At 44.4% G+C, this 22,308-nt stretch overlaps 1 protein-coding gene across 1 annotated transcript; it reads left to right on the forward strand.

The window, feature by feature from the left end:
- Positions 1-778: 778 nt before the first annotated feature.
- On the forward strand, positions 779-21,705 carry eif2ak4 (eukaryotic translation initiation factor 2 alpha kinase 4). The gene is given in 40 exon segments (XM_029460690.1): positions 779-1,186; positions 1,280-1,395; positions 2,672-2,774; positions 2,900-3,073; positions 3,426-3,506; positions 3,617-3,768; positions 3,847-3,947; positions 4,045-4,202; positions 4,275-4,813; positions 5,218-5,333; positions 5,793-5,947; positions 6,046-6,491; positions 6,582-6,654; positions 6,744-6,833; positions 6,915-7,037; positions 7,275-7,379; positions 7,563-7,626; positions 7,729-7,808; positions 7,982-8,083; positions 8,531-8,581; positions 8,682-8,918; positions 9,162-9,237; positions 9,571-9,692; positions 9,935-9,984; positions 10,074-10,242; positions 10,783-10,899; positions 11,022-11,087; positions 11,191-11,361; positions 11,442-11,576; positions 11,765-11,872; positions 12,225-12,353; positions 15,276-15,362; positions 15,464-15,576; positions 15,669-15,724; positions 16,145-16,242; positions 17,063-17,131; positions 17,960-18,004; positions 18,889-18,982; positions 18,985-19,003; positions 21,296-21,705. Coding segments are annotated over 40 exon segments (4,983 nt in total). The 5' UTR covers positions 779-1,051; the 3' UTR covers positions 21,354-21,705.
- Positions 21,706-22,308: the final 603 nt, after the last annotated feature.

Raw genomic sequence — 22,308 nt, forward strand, 5'->3', positions numbered from 1 at the left:
GCTGTCACCACCTCTTTGCATCTGTGCACATAAATCAACAGTTCAGGCTGAAAGAAAAACAAATATTATGTATATGTTGTGCAAATTATGATATAGTGTGATTTTCATTTGAAAAATAAAGCATTACTGTTACACGTTTAACTGTGGGGTTTGAATAATGTGGCAAATATACAATAAGTATTATATATAATAATCATAATATTACATGTTGATATTCATAAAATGGGTTAAACTTCAGATTACGGGCCGCAATATACAGTGTAATTCTTCCCAATTGAATTCATATTATATCATAATTAATTGTAATTTATTTTGTAATTACTGTTTACCGTACAGTACAGTATGTACTGTTACATACACGTAGCAGCAAGGGAACAAGCTGTAAAGTTAAAAATATTTTTTACTGCTTGATACCTATTTTCTTATTACAGGGAGGGTACAGTATGATTGTATTTCATGTCCCAGTGTAACTGTCATGAACAGTAAAGGTCACAACCAACACATTGGAGACTTTGTGAGAGTCAGAGTCCATAAACCTAATAACTGGACATGAAATTTAGTTAGAAAATACCTAAAGTGTAAATTGTGACCCCCCTTATTCCCTAATTTCACATTCGTCCCCTTGTAACTATCAGTAACTGTAGCCTACCAGCATGGATGTACTAACTAGAAGTAGGCCCACACTGTAAATTGTGAAGACGTTCATTCCGTTCCCAGCATCAGTTCAGGATAATTACTGCCCTCTGGTGGACATTTCTTTGCAGGAAGCAACGTGATGACGTTTCACCTCCTGCGACACAGCTTGTAACAGCCATGCGCCAGTTGGCAGCGTTGTTGTGGTCGCTTGTCTCTTGTGTTGTAACTTAGCGACTTGTACTGAATAGTTAAAGACCGTGAGGTGCTTTAACTGCTGAATTTTGGAGTTAGCAAAGTGACAGAGGAGCGCAGGGCGGCGGTGAGTGCAGCGGCGGAGCCTCTTCCTGCCTCGGACTGACTGCCTGGCTGTGAGCGTGACAGGACCGGACGCCTGCCATGTAGTTGAGGCAGAAGAATGAGCAGTCAGCAGCAGCACACTCCAGCAGAAGGGACAGACGACTACACTGTCCAGCAGGAAAATGAACTAGAAGCTCTTGCGTCTATCTTTGGAGATGATTTCCACGATCTGCGCAACAAGGATCCGTGGAAGGTAGCTACAGATGTTAGTTAGCAGAATGCATTTCCTATTAGTGAGCCCAGGTGATCACCCCCACTCATTATAATTTGTTGACTGTGATTTCAGGTTAAAAGGCCTCCGCAGGTGCACCTCTGCCTGCGGCCCAATGGGCTGAACAATCGACAGGAATGCTACGTGACTGTGGAATTGGAGGTCAAATGCTCGCCCACATACCCAGACGTGTAAGTGCGAGCCTGACCTTTATATATTCACTGTGGCCAGTATTGCCACTGAACTGCAAGGAATCCATACACATAGTGAGAGAAGTCTCTTTAACCGTGCTACTCCTGTAATGAAGCTGTCTCCAACTTCTGTCCTCATGTCACAATCTTATATTGGTCACAATGTATCTTTTGTAGTATGAAACTGATTTATTTTTTGAAAGTACGCTTATGCCACATACTGAGACAGTATGGAAAGATTTAGAAAAACTATTCATCAGAGAAACTAATGCTGAGGATGTTTTTGTCTTATTCTAATGCCCCGTCAACAACTTAAAACTTCAATTTTTTGTAAATCTTTACATAGTTTTTGATAAATTCTTTATTCATAAGATGAGGTACCTCAGAAAACAATTAATGTGATCACCTCTATAAAAAAATCATAAAACAAAAAAGCTATAGAAAGCAAGAGATATTTCTCTGCATGTGGGATTATGACTTTGTGACACTGCAGTTATAATCTTGCATTAGAAGAAAAATGCTTCTGGCAACCTTGTTTTTCTACAACTCTTACATAGTTTTATTTACTTATTTCTTTTCCCTCTACATACTTATTCACCATATCACACTGTAGTTATTACAAAATGCAGGTAGTAACGCTATTCTATCTTCAGCACCGATAACTGACCAAGTACCAAGAGCTGAATCTGATCAGATTCATAATCTTGTTTACTTTAAATGTTGCCAGATTTAGACTATTTGATTGAAGCACAGCTGTCTGCTCGGATCAATATCTTGGCTGGACTAACAGGATAGACGATTATTTTCTTTAATCGGCCCCTAATGCCCCCACCTCCACCCCCCTCAATATCTTTTATCAGCATTACCTGCTCTCTACATTTCCATATTACCTGTTCCTTCCAGTGTCTACCAAGTACAGTGTGTCTCATAACGTACAAGTTGGAAATCAGAGTTATAAAAGCTTTTAGTTTGAAAAATGTTAGTGATTTGACTTAGAGATAGTTAGAGGTATAGGAATAAGCACACAACTGATATTCTAATCTACATATAGCCAGAAAACCATTCATTGAGAGTTTACCTGCCTGACGTGATTGGAAAGTACTTAGAAGGATGCTGCATATTTCTCTACAGGCAAACTTTTTTTTTTTTAACATTCCAGGACAATAGCGCAATAGTGCTTCGTGGCAGTCCAGACATAATTGGAACAAAGATCCAGTGGGGAGTTATAAATGTCCTCCTCAGTGTTTTAGTAATTTATGTATTTTGGCACCAACAGGCCTCCGGTGCTGGAGCTGAATAATGCCAAAGGTCTGTCAAATGAAAACCTCCAGAACCTCCAGAGTGAACTCACCAAGCTGGCGGCAGCACGATGTGGGGAGGTGAGGACACACACACACACACACACAACACACAACACACAACACACACACACACACACACACACACACACACACACACACACACAAAGACTACTTTTAACCTACCTACCTACCGGTCCACCTAGGTGATGATTTACGAGTTAGCAGACTATATCCAGGGCTTCCTGAGCGAGTACAACAAGCCTCCTCCAAGCTCCTTCCACGAGGAGATGCTGAAGAACATGCGGAGACAGGAGGAGAAACTTGCCCAGGTGGAGCAGCAGAAGATGGACCAGCGGCGCCAGCAAGAGGAGGACATGGTTAGGAGGAGAAACAAAAAGCCATTTGTTTTATCTGTTATTTCTAAGTGGTTTTGTCCGGCCCATTCACAGAGGATCTCAAATTTCCTCTTGTGGAAGCAATAACTTTAATCTTATCTTTTCTTTGTAATTAAAAACTAAATCACAGCTAATACTGTGAACAAGATGCAGAAAACCCATCAGCTAATTAATAAATAATAGATGTGTATAAAGCCAAGTCACCAGAAATTCGACACCTGTAACTGATCTAACTACACATACAATGCAGAATCACTATGATATAAAACGGATTTTGCATGAAAAAGTACTGACAGAAGTTCCAGTTGACTGAGCTTTCTTTCCGTTCTTATAGGAAAAAGAGATCATGGCTGTAATCCAAAAAAGAGAGGAGGAGAAACGAGAGGAAAGGAGAAGAAAGGAGATGGCCAAACAGGTTTCTACAGATGTCCATAGAACAACAGCAGTATTATATCGCCTTCAGGAAAATTAAATGAACAAAGATGGTGTCGTGATTGACCTCTTGTGTGGTGTTTATATTCTCAGGAGCGACTTGAGAGTATGGATCAGCCAGTCTGTGCTAACGCCTCCCCGTTAGGTAAGAGCCCACCCAGCCCCGGCGGAGCTCCTCCTGAACTAATAGAAGCCAAGAGAGTGGCCGCTAACCGCCGCCGGACTACTTCGAATTCACGCCACAGGTACACGGCAAACCAACTGATGCTTCTCGTGTTAAAGAAACGACGCAACAATGCTTAAAGTTGTATCTGTCCCCCCAGACGTGACACGGTTAATGAAGACAACCCTCGCTCGCAAGAGCTTCTTCACTTCTACAGCAGCACTTTTGGAGAGCTTGTTGTCCACCGAGGAAAAGGCTTAGGTGAGAGCTGTCTGAGAGCATGCAGCTAGTCCAGCGCTGAAGTCGGTTAATCCCACCGAGTAACCTGTTTGTGCGTCTGTGTTCGTGATTCTGACAGGTGTAAGCGAGAGGCTCGGGCGTAACGTTTATTATGGATTCGAGGCAAACTCTGGAGATTTCGCTGTAATCTACGAATGGTCTCTGCGCTGGAACAATAAGATGAGAACGTTTCTCACCAGCCAGGAGAAGGAAATGCTTGAGAACTGCAAAAAGCAGGCAAGTAGAGAAGAAAGCACTTATTGCCATTAAGAATGTAGTGGGTTCTTATACTTCTGAATTCCTGTGTAGATTCACGGGGCAGAACATGAGTTCAACTCCCTCCTGCGGCTGGATCACCCAAACCTGGTGCGCTACATGGCGCTGAGCTCCACTGAGAAGGAGGACTGCCTCGTGGTCAACCTGCTGGTGGAGCATGTGGCCGGCGTCAATTTGACCCAAAGCCTCGTCACCCACACCCCGGTCCCTTTGGACAAACTGTGCCAGTACACGGTCCAGCTGCTGGCAGCTCTCGACTACCTTCACTCCAACTCTGTGGTCCACAAACAGCTGGCGGCCTCCAGCGTGCTGATCAACTCCGAGGGCAACGTTCAACTGACTGATTACAGCTTGTCCAAGAGATTTGCCGATCTCTGCAAAGAAGACATTTTTGAGCAAGCCCACGTGCGTTTCTCGGAGGATACGGCGATGCCGACGAAAACGGGCAAAAAAGGGGACGTGTGGAACTTGGGGCTGATGCTGCTGGCGCTGAGTCAGGGGAAGGAGATGCAGGAGTATCCAGTGACAGTGCCAGCCGGCCTGCCTGCCGACTTCCAGGATTTCCTCCATAAGTATGTATGGATGGATACATCTTCTACAGCTTCTTAAAGGAGTGTATCAGTGTTTCATCCCATTTATTATAATGTATCGCATACTTTCCATTAGTTTGTTTTCCTGACAACCATTTCCATTCATCTCACTACAAGTGCAGAAATCTCTACAGCTGGTATTGTTAACTATGTCATTTGTTGTAAATAGGCTAAAAAGATGCAAAAACCCTGGTTTGTTTCTTTACTTGTTTTTTTTTTACTTGTGTTGCTGACTATCATTTAGATTATTCAGCTCTTTTCCTTGTTTTTGATGCGTCTGCTCTGCTTTGTATTGTCAGCAGCACGATGTGGATTCGTACAGTAGACCAGAGTGTTCCTGTTCCACAGTTGACCCGTCTATTAAACCGTATGCGTCTTTGTTATAGGTGCCTGTGCCTGAATGATGCTGAACGCTGGACAACCCAGCAGCTTCTTGAACACGCCTTCCTCAAGCCTCCATCGCCCAAAAACCTGCCACAGCACCAGGATGCCAGCCCAGAAGGTGATGCGCACGCCCATGTACAATGTGTAAAAGAGGTGGATGCAATATTAGAAACCAATTAGAAAATTCAATTCAACAAAAGCACAAAGTGCAACCAAAGAAACCTAAAATTGAGAAAAAAACTATTTCAATTGACTAAAATTAATTTAGAGATTTTTACAGAAACATTTGAAGCCAATTTGTATTCAGTCTATAAAATGTCAGAACTTGAAACATTTGCATCACAATAGTCACGGTGACGTCTTCGAATGGCTTATTTTGTCCAATTAATACAAACATACTCAATTTCCCAGCAGCCAATACTCACATTTGAGAAAGTGGAAGCAGAGTATAAGTATACTGTATGTTGCATCGGAGGAGCCTGGGACTTGAGGTTTAACAACTACACTGTAGCTTTTGTGCACATGACAATAACGCCAATCCCAAAGTTACTTCACATTCTTTTCTCCGTCGTCTCAGATCCCCTCGTGGACTTTCCATCATCAGTCATCCCACAGAGACACATCCTCAACGCTCCATTCAGCACCGGGGTGCAGAGGCAGTTTTCTCGCTACTTCAATGAGTTTGAAGAACTCCAGCTCCTTGGAAAGGGAGCGTTTGGAGCTGTGATTAAGGTAGGCTCCGCAGCTTTATTGGGACATGACGCACTGGCGACAAAGCTGGCTGTGAATTCTACGTGTTCACTTCCACTGTCCCTCTCCCGCATCTCCAGGTTCAGAATAACCTGGACGGTTGCTACTACGCTGTGAAGCGCGTCCAGGTCAACCCCGCGAGTAAACAGTTCAGACGGATCAAAGGCGAGGTGACGCTGCTCTCGCGCCTCAACCACGAGAATATCGTCCGCTACTACAATGCGTGGATCGAGCGGCACGAGACGCCCTCGGGAGGCTTGTTGAGCAACACCGACAGCTCCGAGCCTTGGAGCTCCAACGACAAGCATCCCAAGCACAAAGAGCCTCCGCGGCTCATCAACGAGCTGGGCCTCGCCGACAACGCGGAGGACGTCGCGCCGCCCCCGGCCCTGTCCAGCTCGGTGGAGTGGTCCACCACCATAGAGAGATCCTCCAGCGCCAAATGTAGCAGGCACCAGTCGAGTGATGAGGAGGATGATGAGGAGGACGACGAAGAAGAAGATGATGTGTTTGGTGCCTCTTTTTTGTAAGTGTTTTATTTTATTTTAGTTGAGTGGCAGTAAGTCCAGCAAGAGATTCTCCTGCACAGACTCTTGATGCTATGTTTTGCCTTCAGGCCTTCAGACAGTGACTCATGTAGCGACATTATCTTTGACAACGGCGACGGAAGCACAGACGAGATGTCACAGGTTTGAGTATTTACACTTTATTTATTTATTCCTGAGTGTTTGTCAGTGTCGGGCACCGTGCGACTAACAGACGGCGTCTCCTCCCGCAGGGTGAGCCAAGCCAAAGGCCGGTGATAGAGACAGCGGAGAGCACGTACTCAGACCGACCCCTCCTTATAGCACATCACTTGTACATACAAGTAAGCTTCACCTGCATGCTACATTCTCTACCACTAGAGGTCTCTGCCTCACAACTCGTGTTTGTTTTCTGTTCCCGCCAGATGGAATACTGTGAAAAAAGCACTTTAAGGGACACAATAGATCACGGCCTGCACCAGGACCAGCATCGGTTGTGGAGACTCTTCAGGGAGATACTGGATGGCCTTGCTTACATCCACGAGCAGGTGTTGAATCTATGTGTGTCTATGTGTTTTAAGTTGTAACCCTCCTTTTACAGCCAATAAGCCCATTTGCCACAAAAGTGTCCCATAACCGCAAGCATCGCGCGGAGAAATCCAAGCCATGTGTTTGTCGTACATCTGTTTCCTTTCGTATGGTAATAGCAAAAACAAGGAAGGCATGTTTTTAATAACCCATGATTAAGCAGATCTCTTCATCCATCCTCCTCTTTTTTTTTTTAGGGCATGATTCACAGGGACTTGAAACCTGTCAACATCTTCCTCGACTCGCAGGACCACGTGAAGATTGGGGACTTTGGCCTGGCGACAGACCATCCTGCTAATGTGGTATGCATTACCCTCACAGCTTCACCCTGCTGACAGCTGTGGAGCTAATGCCAAGGATTTAATGTGACATATTTTAACTGTGTAGCTTAAGCTTAATAGTTAACCAAATAGTAGCTTGTGCATGTTTTATAGAATGAATAACACATGTCATGACCTTCTGGAGATACTGTTCATCTCTCTCAGGCTGCAGGCAAATTTGAAGTGGAGGAAAGCAGCTCAGCAGTGATGCCCAAACCAGACCCAACAGGTGCAGAGAGTTTGAAAACATGCACACGGTGTAGCGCTTTTATTTTATGTTTTTTACTGATATGAATGTTGTTCCCTGACACATTGCATCACTGTTCTACAGGTAACATGACAGGCATGGTTGGCACTGCGCTCTACGTTAGTCCGGAGGTTCAAGGAAACACCAAAGCCACCTACAACCAAGTAAGCTTTCCAATTATTTTATTGAAATAAAGATATCATTTAAGTTTGTGCAGTTGTCTCCATGTGACTTGTGTTTGTCTGTGTTAGTTGAAAGCACCACGTTTACACAAGTTTCACATTTCCACAGCTGAGGTTTCGAGTGTCTGGCATTCATCCATTCTCTCTGTCCTCAGAAAGTTGACCTGTTCAGCCTAGGCATCATCCTGTTTGAGATGTCCTACCGGCCAATGACCACCGGGTCCGAGCGCATCTCTGTGCTGAGCGAGCTACGTGTGGTACGTGTTCGGGACTGGGAGCGATCCATGGCTGCGGTTCAATAGTCAAAGAAATGACGTTCTACAGTATTTTTTTTAAAACACTTTTCCTTGACTTCGATGGAAAACGTCATGAGGTCAAGGATGTGAAGGAGATTTTATAGGGACTTAGGAAAAGACAACCGCGGTGCTCAGAGCATCTGACCAGCCTTACACTAGGCTGCATAGGATGCTATTAATGTGGGGCTGCCAAAAGGAATTGAGAAAGGAAGCATTGAAGCACCTTTCCTTAGCATTTAGAGAATGCCAACACCTCTTATCATGGTTGCCACTTAGATTCATTTCACTCAGTTTGGAAACTTCCCAGACAAAAAAAGTATTATTTGACCGCAGCCCATGTAAGCCATTTAGGCTGTGTGGAGCTTTGAAATGGGCTTGTTACTGACCTCCTCTCTTGTTACACTGCAGGAGCCCATGATCTTCCCCGAGGACTTTACTGCGTATGAGCAAGGAACACAGGTGAGGACGCTGAGGCTCAGCATTTTGAAATGAAGCTTTTTCCTCTGTGCTCTCAGTCTAACAATAGAATGGCTGTCTGTCTCTTCTTTGCGTCCGTCAGAGGAAAGTGATAGAGTGGCTGTTGAACCACGACCCGGCCCTGCGTCCCACCGCCCAGGAGCTGCTGAAGAGTGAACTGCTGCCTCCACCCCAGATGGAGGAGTCTGAGCTGCACGAGGTGCTGCAGCACACCATGGCCAATATCAACGGCAAGGCCTACCGCACCATGGTGGGCCAGCTGTTCGCCCAGAACACCTCTCCGGTCATGGATTACACCTACGACATAGACCTACACAAGGTATGTTTTAGTTTTCTTACATGCCACATGTAAGTGTAAGGCTGTGGTAAAAAGGCAGTTTATACACACTGCAAGGTTCTTCCCCTCTCTACCTGAAGATGTCACTGCAGACCTATGAATGGCTGCACCAGCCAGTGCTACCTCACTCATCTGGTCTGTGTAACCGACCAGCAGAAAGCCTGTTAGCGCTTACTCGATGTCTCCTGATCCCTAACAGAGGCTGTTTGTTTGGTCTCCCTCCAGGGCAGCTTCAGCTTCAACAGTGCCAAATTGCAGCAGCATGTTTATGAAACAATCACCAGGATCTTCAAGAAGCATGGTGAGTACACTATGGTTGTTTGGTGAGTGTGCGTGTGAGCCTTTGTTGACTCTCCACTGCGAACCACTTGGACTCCTGACCTGCTGTAAGCCCATTTTTCGGGACCCCAACATCTGCTCCAGTGAGTGGCAGCTAAACAATAAGTACACTGTTGGGCAGCGCAGATTCTGTGCAGGTGCGAGTGTTATTATTATTATTTTTTGCTGATGATGTCCATCTGTACTCATTTGTTTATGCTCAGTTTGTATCTGCTCACACGCATCATCTCTTTTTTGGGTGAGGGTTATGTTATCTTATGCAGATGTTGCAGTAATACATAATGTTTGTTTTCAGGTGCGGTGCGTCTCCAGACACCGCTGCTCCTCCCCAGAAATAGGAAGTTGTACGAAGGCAGCGAGCCGGCCTGCTTCATGGATCACAGCGGAATGCTGGTTACACTGCCCTTTGACCTTCGCGTGAGCCCAACACACACACACACACACAAAACACGCGCTCATTAGCAAACACTAATTACTGAACTATTTGCATCAGCGCATGCAAACACACACATAGTGTGAGGCTGCAATCAGCAGCCGCACTAATATCCTGCTACCTCAGGAAACCCTGAATACTAAATGGTTGTTTCCACACTGTGATGGATTACAGTGTGCACTGACTTCACTGTGCACCCAATATCTCAACTCTGTTTTTACTTTAGATGGCGTTTTCGAGATTCGTCGCTCGCAATAATATAACGCATTTGAAGAGGTAAAGTTGAATGATTTAACACACTTTGTTTTTAAGTCAAATCCCCACCAATAGTTCACTCGTTGAGAACAAGTGTCTCTGTGTTACAGGTACAGCATCGAGCGCGTGTTCCGCCCCAAGAAGTTGGATCGCGCGCACCCAAGGGAGCTTCTGGAGTGTGCCTTCGACATCATCACACCCGTCACGAACAGCCTGCTCCCCGATGCCGAGATCATTTATACCATCTCTGAAATAGTCCAGGAATTCCCCGTGCTTCAGGTCCTACACATGAACTGCCTGTGCATGTTTCTTGGTTGTGCTGTGTCTGTTGATGGGCTGATGCATCATTGTTCTTTATTTTCCAACGGATGCCACCGGTGCAACCCGTCCCCTTGTTGTTTTTTCCCTTTTCACTTCCCACTCGCATTCCTAACATACCAAAGTACGTATAAGCCTGACAGATTTACACCGTATTTATTATTTGTATAGTAAATCTGTTGTGCACAGCTCCCTTTACTTCCTTCCCTGCCTCCCAGTCAAATCCATTTCCTGTACACACATCCCCGTGCTGCAGTCACGGCTCTCCTCGCGTGTTTCATGAACCCTCGTAGATCTTGCCTCTGATCCTCTCCACCACCACCCTGCACTTTGCGTGCGAGCTTTTAAAGAATACGTGAGTCAGACAGAATGAGAGGGCAGCCGGACACCACAGCCATTATTCACTTGGAAGTGCTCATTGTACGGCAGTGCTCTCGGTTTTGACTGTAATTGCGGCTGAGAGGTGTTAAAGGTGTGTTTGCGTGTGTTTTGTGACCGCAGGAAAGGAACTATAACATTTACCTGAACCACACCAGCTTGTTGAAGGCCATCCTGCTCCACAGCGGAGTCCCTGAGGACAAAGTGAGCCAGGCCTCCACGATACTGTGTGACGCCATGGTCAGTGCAAGTCACACGTGCATCACAGATGTTGTTCACATCGCATGACCTTTGCTTATATGCCACAATGAGCATATATAATGGTGTTAACACCTTCTTTTTTTTTTCTGTATTTGCCCCAGAGCGAAAAGCTGACCAAACGTGAGGTGGAGGCAAAGTTCTGCAACTTTTCCCTGTCAACCAACAGTGTAAGTGTCCACCGGGTGCATGAACCTCCTGTGAAAATAATCAGCTGCAGCGCACTTGTTCTCACCCGTAAACTTTGACATTCCTCCTCTGGTCCTCATCCAGTTGCAGACGCTGTACAAGTACATAGAACAGAAGGGAAATCTGCAGGATCTGGCGCCACTGCTGACATCACTCACCAAACAGAAGACCGCCGTCACACAGCTGGCAAAGCAGGGCCTCAAGGACCTGGAGGAGCTCACAATGCTGCTGCGGAGACTGGGAGTTAAACTGCAGGTGATTCTGGATTCTGGGTGAATGAACGTTCAAATGTATGTGTTCCTCCCCTTTTTAACGCAGCTGTATCCTCTCTATAGGTGGTGGTTAACTTGGGCTTAGTATACAAGGTGCATCATCACTCTGGGATCATCTTCCAGTTTGTGGCTTTCATCAGGAAACGCAAGCGAACTGTGCCGGACATAGTGGCAGCTGGAGGACGCTACGACCACCTGGTAGGTTTTACTGCTGTTCGTTCACTCTCATTCACATTTAGCAAGTGATGACTAAAATCTAAAGCTATTATTTATAGAAATATGTCCACACACCATATTTCTTCCATTTTGAAATATCGCTCATCTCTCTGTATGTCATTAATTCCATGTGATGGAGTCTGTGTGGCGTCTGTTCTCTGTGCTGCTAGATCCTCGGGCTGCGTGGGCCAGCTTCCACAGTGCCGGTGCCTTCAGCCGTGGGGGCCAGTGTGGCCCTGGACAAAGTCTGCGCTGCTATAGCCAACATGGAGGAGCCAGTGAGACATGCACACACACGCACACACACGCACGCACGCACGCACGCACGCACGCACGCACGCACACGCACACACACTGGGATCTGACATTCCTAATTATTGTAATGAAGGAGCAGCAGACAGCTACATATTTAAGTATGCCTTATTACAGCAGTCGGCCGCCACACAGCCACTTTTAGAAACATGTTAATAACTATGATCAATGTGACTCTTGACGCCATGGAGTTATTTTTGGAGGTGCATCATATTCTATATTTTATATTCAGAATGGGAAATGATGTGCCCAGAGTTCACTGCATTATTTAGTATTTGACAGGTATTTGCATTCTCTGTTCCTTTTTCTCCTCATCAGCCGTCGGTGAGCTCCTGCGATGCGCTGGTGGTCCCAGTGGGACATTCTTCAATGTCCAGAGCCATCAATGTTGTCCAGAAGCTGTGGAGCACCGGCGTCTCTGCAGACATCGCCTACGATGTCTCACAGGTGAGCGGCCTGCCTGATAGACCTGCATAAATTGCCTGAATGGTTTCAAGTTTAGGGTTCAAAGTCTTCAAAGTTCGGAAGCTTAATTTGAACCGTTATGTTTTCAAGGTTATGAATATGCTTGAATCCACTACTCCTTGAAAAGGTCTTGGTTTTTGAACATAATCTGGTTTGTCAACCAAAAACCTTTTAATATTTGAAATGAAACAATCCCGGCATCCTGCAGGTCAATTCAAACCAAGCCAATTTTGCTTCAACAGTACTCTGTAGAGTTATGTTTACATTCTGTTATTCACCAAAATGCATTGTGTGTGTGTGTGTGTGTGTGTGTGTATCCTTGAGGTCTCACAGTGCATTAGTGATTTCCTTCCTCATACAGCATTTGCAAAGACGATTAAAAAAACAAACATTTTGAAGCCTCTGCTGGTGCGTTGCTGCACATGTGCAGTACCAACACCTGGAGATCAGGGGGTTGGCAGAAATGTGTATTCTGTTGGCTGTATGTGCGAGTGTGTGTGGACATAAGAATATTGCACCATAGCGCCTCTAGATGTTGAAAACTCCACATTGTCAAGAAAATAATAAATAGAAAATATTAAAGTACAGACGATCGACATGCATATAAGCAACAATGCATAAAAAATGCCTAACGACCAATAAAGCCAGAGTCATTAAGGCCAGAACCTGAATATGTGTCAGCTAAAGAAGCTGAGTCCACTCCCTTACTGCTTCCGGGCCTGCGAAAGGAAGCAATCTGCAGAGAGGACGTAGCTCGAGCAGCACTGTACATGTAGTAGTTAAAGCAGAAGGATTTTATTGAGGTTGTGCTTATACACTAATAATTATATTACTGAGCCCTCACGGTTGAAACTCAACCACATTTCTGAGTTTGTAGACAACCGAATGGAAATGAACCATTGTGTGAAATTGATGATCTCCTCCTTGTCCTGTAGTAACCTCATCCCTCCTACAGGGGTCGACACCTGACTTCCGCTCTTGAGGGAAAATGCCTCATCTGTCAGCAACAGACTTTATCGTGACGGCATCAGAAATAGTAAACATCCCAGAGAATGAGCTGCACTTTGTGGTTTCATTTGAAAGAGGCCCACTGGCCATATTGGGGGGGGGGGCGAAAATACAACTTGGAGTCATTTCTGCAATAAGCGACTCATCTGTTCGACACGCTTCCAATAAACTTTTATGATACGCTCTCGTTAGGGCGAACAGTCGAGCAGAGATCAGTCCCTTCGAAGCGAAGTTATTTATCTCCCGGTCCAAAACTCCTGATGCCATGCCTCTGTCACATTCTTCATGTTTATGTGACAAACTGATCCCAGCATTGTGATTGTGTGTAGGTGTAAACGTCCTGCCTGGCATATTGCTGTGCCCTCACTTCTCATGTTTTTCTTGTCCCGCTCCTTCACTCTTTATAACCTGTTGTTTTAACTTTCCACTTCTGTAGTGGACAAGTGCTTTGCTTTTAATAGTCTTCATTGTCTTTTTGTACTGGCACAGGACACAAGTGATTGGCCACCTTCATTTCCCCTTACAAGTCCTTAGAGGCATTTAAGAAAGGAGCAGCATTATGTCCAAATCGTCAACAGTGTTTGTATTTGTTGATTACGTATGCAGGCGGCGCCTTGACCAGTGGTGAGAACACCTCGTTCGGACCTCCTCACGCATCCCCCCCCGCTAGACTTTTGTTAACACCTTTCACATGCCGGCCCCTTAACAGGCCCAAATCTGCAGCTTTAATTCATCCTCAGGAGACGGTTCCACTCTTTTAGCTTTTATTAGCCAAATATGGCGAACTCCTTTCCACATGCGGCCAGCTCAGGCCCAGAGCTGCCCACCGGCCCCTGGGCAATGGATTACCTTTGACTTAATTTGTTCTGTCATTGAGAAAGTTGTAAGAAAAGAGGAAGTGTTAGTGCTTACATGATGACGAGGCAAAGTGACACACACACACACACACACACACACACACACACACACACACACACACACACACACACAAGGGTTTGTTCTGCACCACCACTAGCTTGTCCGGCGGAGCAGCCAGATGAAACTCTCGGTTTGCAAGTTGTTGGGAATCAATTGGGCTGACACAAACCTATACATACATACACACTGTCATGGTTGAATACATTACCTGAGTACACATTAGTTTTTTGGTCATGGCTCCCAGCACATTGCAGAATTTGTGAAGCCATCAGTCCAGTGTCCACTCATTTTAAAAAGATTTTCCAACCTAAATGCCAAACTTGACTCGTGACTCTCTTTAGTAACTAATGGAAGAAAAACTCTTTAAAACTAGTTTGATGGCAGCAAGCTGTAAGTAGTCATGGGGAAATGTCACCCTCAAGCCTCTGCAGCAAGAAATCTAGCATTGAATGGCTCACATATGCAGTATGTTGTTAAAATGAATATTTTCAGATTTGTTTTCTACTGAGAAGTAATTTGCACCTTTTTAAAGGTCCCCTGTTGTAAAAAGTGAGATGTCTAGGTGCTATATAAATCGTGTGAAAAGTATCAAAAACGCTCAATCCACGGAGAAATGCTCACAGCCCGTATTCAGAAACGGCCAATAAACGAGCCGTCAGGTTTTATAAGGTTGGGATTTCACAACGATACGATTTATTGGTAGAAGTGCTGTTATAGTTATTCCTCGGCTGCAATGACGGGCGCAGATAATGTTTTTGAAGACCCAAAAACACTGACCAATCAGAGCAGACTGGGCCTTTCTTGGGAGGGTGGCTTAAAGACACGTTTCAGACGGAGTATATACAGGTACATTCAGACCGACAGTATGAGAACATTAAAGCATGTAAACATGTTGAAGTATGAACCTGAATATTTGCTTAATATGACTCATTCAAATCACCACTGACGTAATTCAGCCTTTTGTCATTTTGTGTTTAGTCTCAAGAGACGCTGATGGATCACTGCAGGCTGGCCGGCATCACCTGCATGGCCCTGGTCTCTGACAAAGAGGGAAACTATGTGAAAGTATGTATTGATTTACATTTTGAGAAGGCAACGTCTTCATTTAAAAAAAAAAACCTTCTGGTTGTGTACAGCAGCACATGTTAAAGTCTTTCTGTGTTCAGGTCAAATCCTTTGAGAAGGACAGACAGTCTGAGAAACGGATTTCAGAGTCGGACTTGGTGGACCACATCATTCAGAAATGTCGGACCAAATTCTTTGAAGAAAGAAACATCAGGTAAAGACATTTTGGTTTTAATGTGCTGCTCAGATGTCTGCGTGATGGAAGGGGGTTTATTCTTATATAATGTTGTCCTTGTGCCCCTGCAGAGAAATCTCAGAAAGCATGTCTCAGAACCCTAAAGGATCACTGCTCAACACCACAGGTCTGATTAACACTTGGTCTTTACAGTCAGCCTCTATATTACAGCTTAAACTGTGGATCTGTTACCTTAAAGTCTCAGTCACTCCCGTAGTAAAAGTGTTACATTATAAATATTGTGTTCAATGTGGCATCTGCAAAGTATGACTGATCCTACTGTTTGCATTTTCACTTCTGGCATTTAACTGATTTGTTAGCCGGAGTGACGTACGATCAGCACAATAAGAGAAGTGTTCAATTTCACACCAGCTGCTGGAATGCACGCAGGTAGCCAACAAACGGCTTAAATTAAATGAAAATAACAGTTAAACAAAGGCTGTTTTCACTGTCATCTCATGGGAATGTGTACATTTGAGATCAGGTGTGATTTAACTAAAGCCTTTATAATTGGATAATTTGAAAATGGTCCTTTTTCTGTCTCCAGGCTCTTCAGAGCAGCATGGGGGCAGCGGCAACATGAATGTGAACGTCATCAGCCCGGACAAAGTTTCTTCCAGTGTTAGACGACGCTATGAGACTCAGGTTTGTGATGCGACACACTCACACTCACACACACACACACACACACACACGCTTCTCCTGCCATCTGTTCTGATTGGCTTTTTTTCATTACTGAAATCAATGATTGGGTTCTACCAGATGTTCTGATGTCATCCAACATGAGTCGCAAATGTTACAAACATACAGCATCACAAATGGGGAATAGATTGACCGTGAGCAATGCAAGACAAGGAAACACAGCAACATTGGGTTTCTTTCTCTCTGTTTCAGTGATTGTTGCTGGGGAAATAATAGAGCAGCTGTTAATAGAAAATGTAACTCAAACTTAAGTAGTTTATTGTTTATTTTGGACGTGGAGAGCTGTGATGCAGGATAAACAGTGCTTGCTTAATGCTAAGTGTGCAATGTGCAGCTGTGTTTTGTAGAGAAATGAATATTGTTTTAGATTTTTTTCTATTCCAGGACTTCCTGGATCATAATAAGGACATCGTGCTGTTCTAAAGCAAACTGTTGAGCCGTGTCATACCCCTGAAAAAACCTTGTTTAGGAGTTAAGTTCTTGCTGCCGGGTATCTCCCTTGTTGGCTCATTGTCCCACAGCAACAGTAAACATGTCTTTTTTTTTATTTCCTACTATAAGATCAGTAGTAGCCTCTCTGCCACGTCTTTGTCTCAAACATCGGGTGTTAGTCGATAAGATCACGGTGCCTGTAACTGTTGGTGTTCTTGTAAAGAACGACTGTGTTTATTTGTCCTGCTGGTTAATTTTGATGATGGGAACAACTCTTATTTTCTTCAACCCTTCCTTACTTTATTTCTCTTTTTTTAACTCTCTCTTTCAGATCCAAACCAGATTACAGAATCTCGGTAGCAATTTGCAGAACAAGAGCAATGACATCGAGGTTCTGGCAGTAAGTCATTTGTTTGTTTATCCCTCCCAATCCCTGCTCCCCCTTTTTCCTGCTCTCCCACCTTATCTCTTGTGTTCATGTGTGAAATCACCGAGCGAGGAAAGGGCTTTTTGATAGCTAAAAACGCAAACATCGCTGGGAGAAGCCCCCTTTCTTATAGTTATTTACCTCGTTTGCTAAAATCCCCTGCTGGAGGTCGAGATGGCTGTGAATCCGTTCGCTACAGAACAATGAACACAGAACAGAAGGCAGTCACCGTGACATTTCGGGGGACGTAAATGGTTGCCATATTGAGTTTATTTGTGGTTTGCGTTTTAAGATTTATTGCCAGATATTCTCAAAGTAAATCATCCCCTGCTTGTCTTATTTACCATTTCACTGCATATTCTAAATACATTCGTCTTCCCTGTTGGTCTGGATTGCATCAGCGTGGCAACAGTAAATACGAGTTATTGAAACATGATCACCTTGACTCTGGTAAACAGTGAGTTACGCAGGCCTATAAGTCTTCGTTGTTGTGTCAGCTGCTCGTCTATCAGTAAGATTGGAACACAGCCGGACTCATTTTCCAATGATAAGCCCAGGAGGCCATTAGACCCTTCCTGTAAACGGGACATGAAGTTCTTTCAGGTCCGTGCAGAGCGTTGCGAAAGTGTAATTAGAAGTAATTTACTGATGTCCAAGTGCACTGGATTATCTTGTGTTGAAAGAATTGCACAAGCTACTGGGCAGCGGGTGATATTTTTAGCTCGGTTTGTGGAATTGTTGCAACACACGATAAGGCTCTATTGTGTTTTTGTGTAACCGTGCTTGTTTTGTGTCCCACAGGTGGACCTGCTGAAGGAAACGCTGGTTAACTTCCTGTCTCTCGAGGTTGGTTCCATGCTTGGCTTCATCAAGACCATTGCAGAGTTAATAAAAGGCTACATCCTAAATGAAGGGTGGGATAAGGGGGGGGGGGGGGGATCGCAGACAGGAAGAGGGGATCCCGTCTCCTTCCTTACAGTTCTGAGTGGAGCGAGGGAACACCTCTGACTTTTTCCACAGCCAGGGGAATTCTGCTATAACGTGCATTCCTTTAACAAGGCCAACATATGGGACGGACTCGTACTACAGTTAACAAAACGCATACTTCAGAGGTGTTAATATTCACATTCCAAACTCCTGACGCACTCATAAAGGTTCCTAAGAGCGGAGGTTTCTAAAGACTTAAATGATATTGTGCTAAGGAACATGAAGAAAGCTGAAGAACGCTCTTAACACCACCGTTATGTAAGCAACGGCCTCCACTCCATAAATGAATGGGCCACCTATACAGTCGGCCCCCTCTGCAAGCACGTGTGTCAAAGACAACACATTTAGTGTATAAAACGCGTGACAATACACAGTTGGTGTAGCCAGGCGTGCAGGAAAGGCCTGCTTTTAAATACGGCAAATTACCCCAAGTCACACAAGAAGCCGAGGAAATCTATAAACCCACTGTAGCTACACTTGATGTGCAAAAATATACTCCAAGGCCGCAGAAGAAAAAGCCCATTTATTCCTCCAAAATGCCGTTTACTTTTCCGTTAACAAACATGTGGAAACTTGACAGTTTGTGAGACGTTGTGTTGGTCTCTTCATGGTGAAATCTGTTCCAGGCTTTGTTTGACGTCACTGAGCTTCGTCTCTGTATTTGCGTGTAACATTTTGTCACGGAGCCTTCACTCGTTCACATTTTGTTTTGTCATAACCTCAGCTCTCTTTCTTCTTTCCAGTTTGATAGCGAAGAGCAGTTCAACAGCAGCGTGAAGACTCTGCTGTCTCGTCTCCCCAAGCAGCGCTACCTGAAGTCCATCTGTGATGAGATCCACCATTTAAAATGACAAAAAAGTGAGTTAGGCGCCTTGGCACATTTTGTGTCATCCTGCTGAGTTGCTTGTGTTGTTCATTGCGGATCTTGCTGTGTTTCCTGCCAGACACCACCAGCTTTATCATTAATGGTCTAAAGAGAAAAAGAAGCGTCAGGGAACACCAAAGTCAGTAGGGTTCATTCTCTGGGGATCACGAATGACTGCGAACGTTTGTGCTAATCCATCTAGTAGATGGATAATTCAATGGATAAGTGAAAACTTTGAGTGAGGGGTTCAGCAAGTTTATTAGGAATTGATGTTTGGCACCATGGACGTCTGAACCACATGTCATGACAAGTTGTTGGGACAAATCATGGCAATCCATGCAATGGGTCTTAAGATTATTTCAATCAGGGCTAAAGTGAAGGACTGACCAACGGACATTACTTGATTAATTTAATCATTTGAAGGAATAAATAATCTTTAAATAAATGTGGGACCATTTGGTATTTAGAAACTACTTACAATCTGGAAGGTCTAGGTTCTGTTCTCTTTGGCGGCACCTATGGCGATAAGCTCTAACTGCAGGTGTGTTTTCTTCCCAGACATCAGCGCTTGGGATTTTCCCCAGGGAATGTCACCACAGACACCCAGTTCTTAGTACTGCAAATTGAAGGGCTTTCATCGGTGGGTCATAGACTCAATCACCATTATGTTACCTCATTCTGTGCTAAACAGATGGTGACTTAACAGACATTTACAAGAGAAAGGACTCTTTAAGTTACTTCTAAAAACTTTTAAACTTCTTTTCACTTGCACAGTCTTTAGTGACTAAATGTTTCCCCCCCCCCCCTCAAAAGTAAAGAAACAGTTTGAACTTGATACCGTGAAGACATAACACGTTGTAGATGTGTCGTCTCAGCAGGAGCCCCAGTGAAAGATGAGCCAAAGACCCCACTGCTTCGCCTCTCTGCTCAGCCCACATGTTTTCATCCACTACTGACTTGTTAGTTTTAATAAAATGAAACCTGATGCAAACAGTAGAAGACATTAAAGACCACTTAAAAAAAAAAAGAAAAAGAGGCAGACTTCCTTTTACGGACAGCTGCCACTCCTAAGCTCCGACCGAGCCCACACACTCCAGGTGTAACGGGGACAGTCAGGCCTTCAAAGGGAGCTGTAATACGGATAACTACTGCCTTGCAGAACATCAAATCCTCGGCTGATCCCATTTCCTGAGGTGAAATCTGGAGAAGGATTTGCCTTGTTTGGTCTTCTGTCTCTTAACACCCAAGTTGATTGACAGTGACATTGCAACACGGGGGGGGGGCGGGGGTTGGGGTGCGGGCGGGTTAACGTCATCGCGGTTGTCGATGGAGCGATTAATATTCCCAAGCTTACCAGCAAAACTTTTTTTTTTTCTTCTTTTTTTTTTTTTTTCAAAGCCCAGGCTAAACCCGCTGTGTTTGAGCTTCTAGTGTTGTGACGCTTGTGAATGCCCACAGAGAGCAACCCAGTGAGGGATTCAGCGGATTTTCTCTTTCATGAATGAGATGGTAACAAAAAAGAAAGAATCAAAGCTTCTCTTTCTTGCCTTCCCGTCTGTCTCTCCAGAGCAGTTGGTTTTAATTTCCTGTCTCTGTTGTGTGTTTTGATTTTGCCATTTAGTGGGGGAAAAGTCTCTGCTGATAAATGAGCGTCACAGAGGCAACAATGGATATATTCAGCATGTTGTTTTGTTGATTTCATCGAATGCGGGGCACAGGCAACTGAGGCCAGATGAGTGGGCTAAAGGGCTTGTGCAGTCACCTGGCTGCAGCAAGACCATAAACCAAACTCATCCCGAGGGCTGAGATTTACTTTCAGTCAGAACTACTGTGTGCATGTATGTACGACACGCATCTCCAAGGCTGTCTATACACGTCTGCAGACACGCAGCTCTGTGAGGCTGTACTTAACACAGTGCTGCTTTGATCCAACATGTTTATTGAATTAGATGCTGCTAGCGTGGCTAACATCTGGAGAGTACCAATATTTTAAGTGATAATGGAAATAAGTGCAGTAATTTAGACTTTTATTTTTTGGAATAGGTTTGTCATTTCTACACTAAGTTATGGGACTTTCCTACCCTGGACATGGACTCTTGGCAGGGTTTAATCCTGCGTTATTTTAACTACACTGACCTTCATCTAGAGGAATCTAATATCTTGGAAACCCTCCCATGTTGAATGTCAGTCCTGATTTTAAGATGTCCTATTTTGGAAGTTCTCCATGATGTTTCTTTTAATATTCTTTTGAGTCCTTTTAACTGACAGATGTTGTCCTCTTGCAGGGTGGCCGTGGTGGTATTGTACAGCTACAAGGACGACTACTACAAGATCCTTCTCTGAAAACCAAGAGGTCGCGCTCCCTGGCCTGCTTCGCTTCAGGCTCCCAGAGACCATTTTCATCTTTGGACCTACAGAACTCGTTTCAAGACTTGAGACTCATCGCTTTCCTTTTTGGAAAGCGAGAGACCCAAAGACAGATTTACCATGTTGAATGGTAATTTAGCTATTTGACCCAAAATCCTTAACTTTCCAGTGTTTTTTGGTCTTTCTCTGACTAACGTGGACAATTCACGTGACTTTATTGCCTTTTATAGAAAAAGAGCTTTTCACTGAAGATTATGTTTCATGAAGGTAACAATTTTACATTTCTAATTAGCAACAGGATTGTAGGAATAAATCATCTCTTCCCACATGGAGCTGTGATTGTGTGTCTGTTTTAATTATACACGCCTGTATAACACAGTCACTGATTAACACTCTTTAATCATAAGCTGATGGTGAAGCTTATTGATGCTACGCATCCAGTTATTGCTCAGTTGAGACAGAAGTTGGGCATGTTTGGGGAGTTTGAGTAGTTTGAAGGCTTTGTGTTGCTGTATTTGACATATTCAAGGTCTGGGAAACTAACCCCGATGTTTACTTTACTGATCCTTCCGGAGAAACTTCCCCACCTTGAAGTTTCTGAGCAAGCTTTTGACGGACAAGTCAAAACAGCACAGTCTGCATTGAGGATTATCAGGGTTTCCAGGTCTGGCCTGCAGGTCTGTGTTTTCTGGTGTTTTATTAGCCCATTGAAAAGAGGAGAGGTCTACTTTCCTCTTCTTCCCCCCCCTCCCCCCTTACCCCTCACCCCTCAAACAACCTGCCACCACTAAACACATCTGCAAGTGCTACTGAGATAAGAGAACAAGGGAAAACAATCAGATTTGAAGCCACTAAGAGAAGACATTCTCTTTTGGGGCAGAACTCCAGGACCAGATGTGCATGAGGCCGCAAATCTGCAAGCGAAGTTAAA

The sequence above is a fragment of the Cottoperca gobio genome, chromosome 22 (assembly GCF_900634415.1).
Source record: "Cottoperca gobio chromosome 22, fCotGob3.1, whole genome shotgun sequence".
NCBI lineage: Eukaryota > Metazoa > Chordata > Actinopteri > Perciformes > Bovichtidae > Cottoperca > Cottoperca gobio.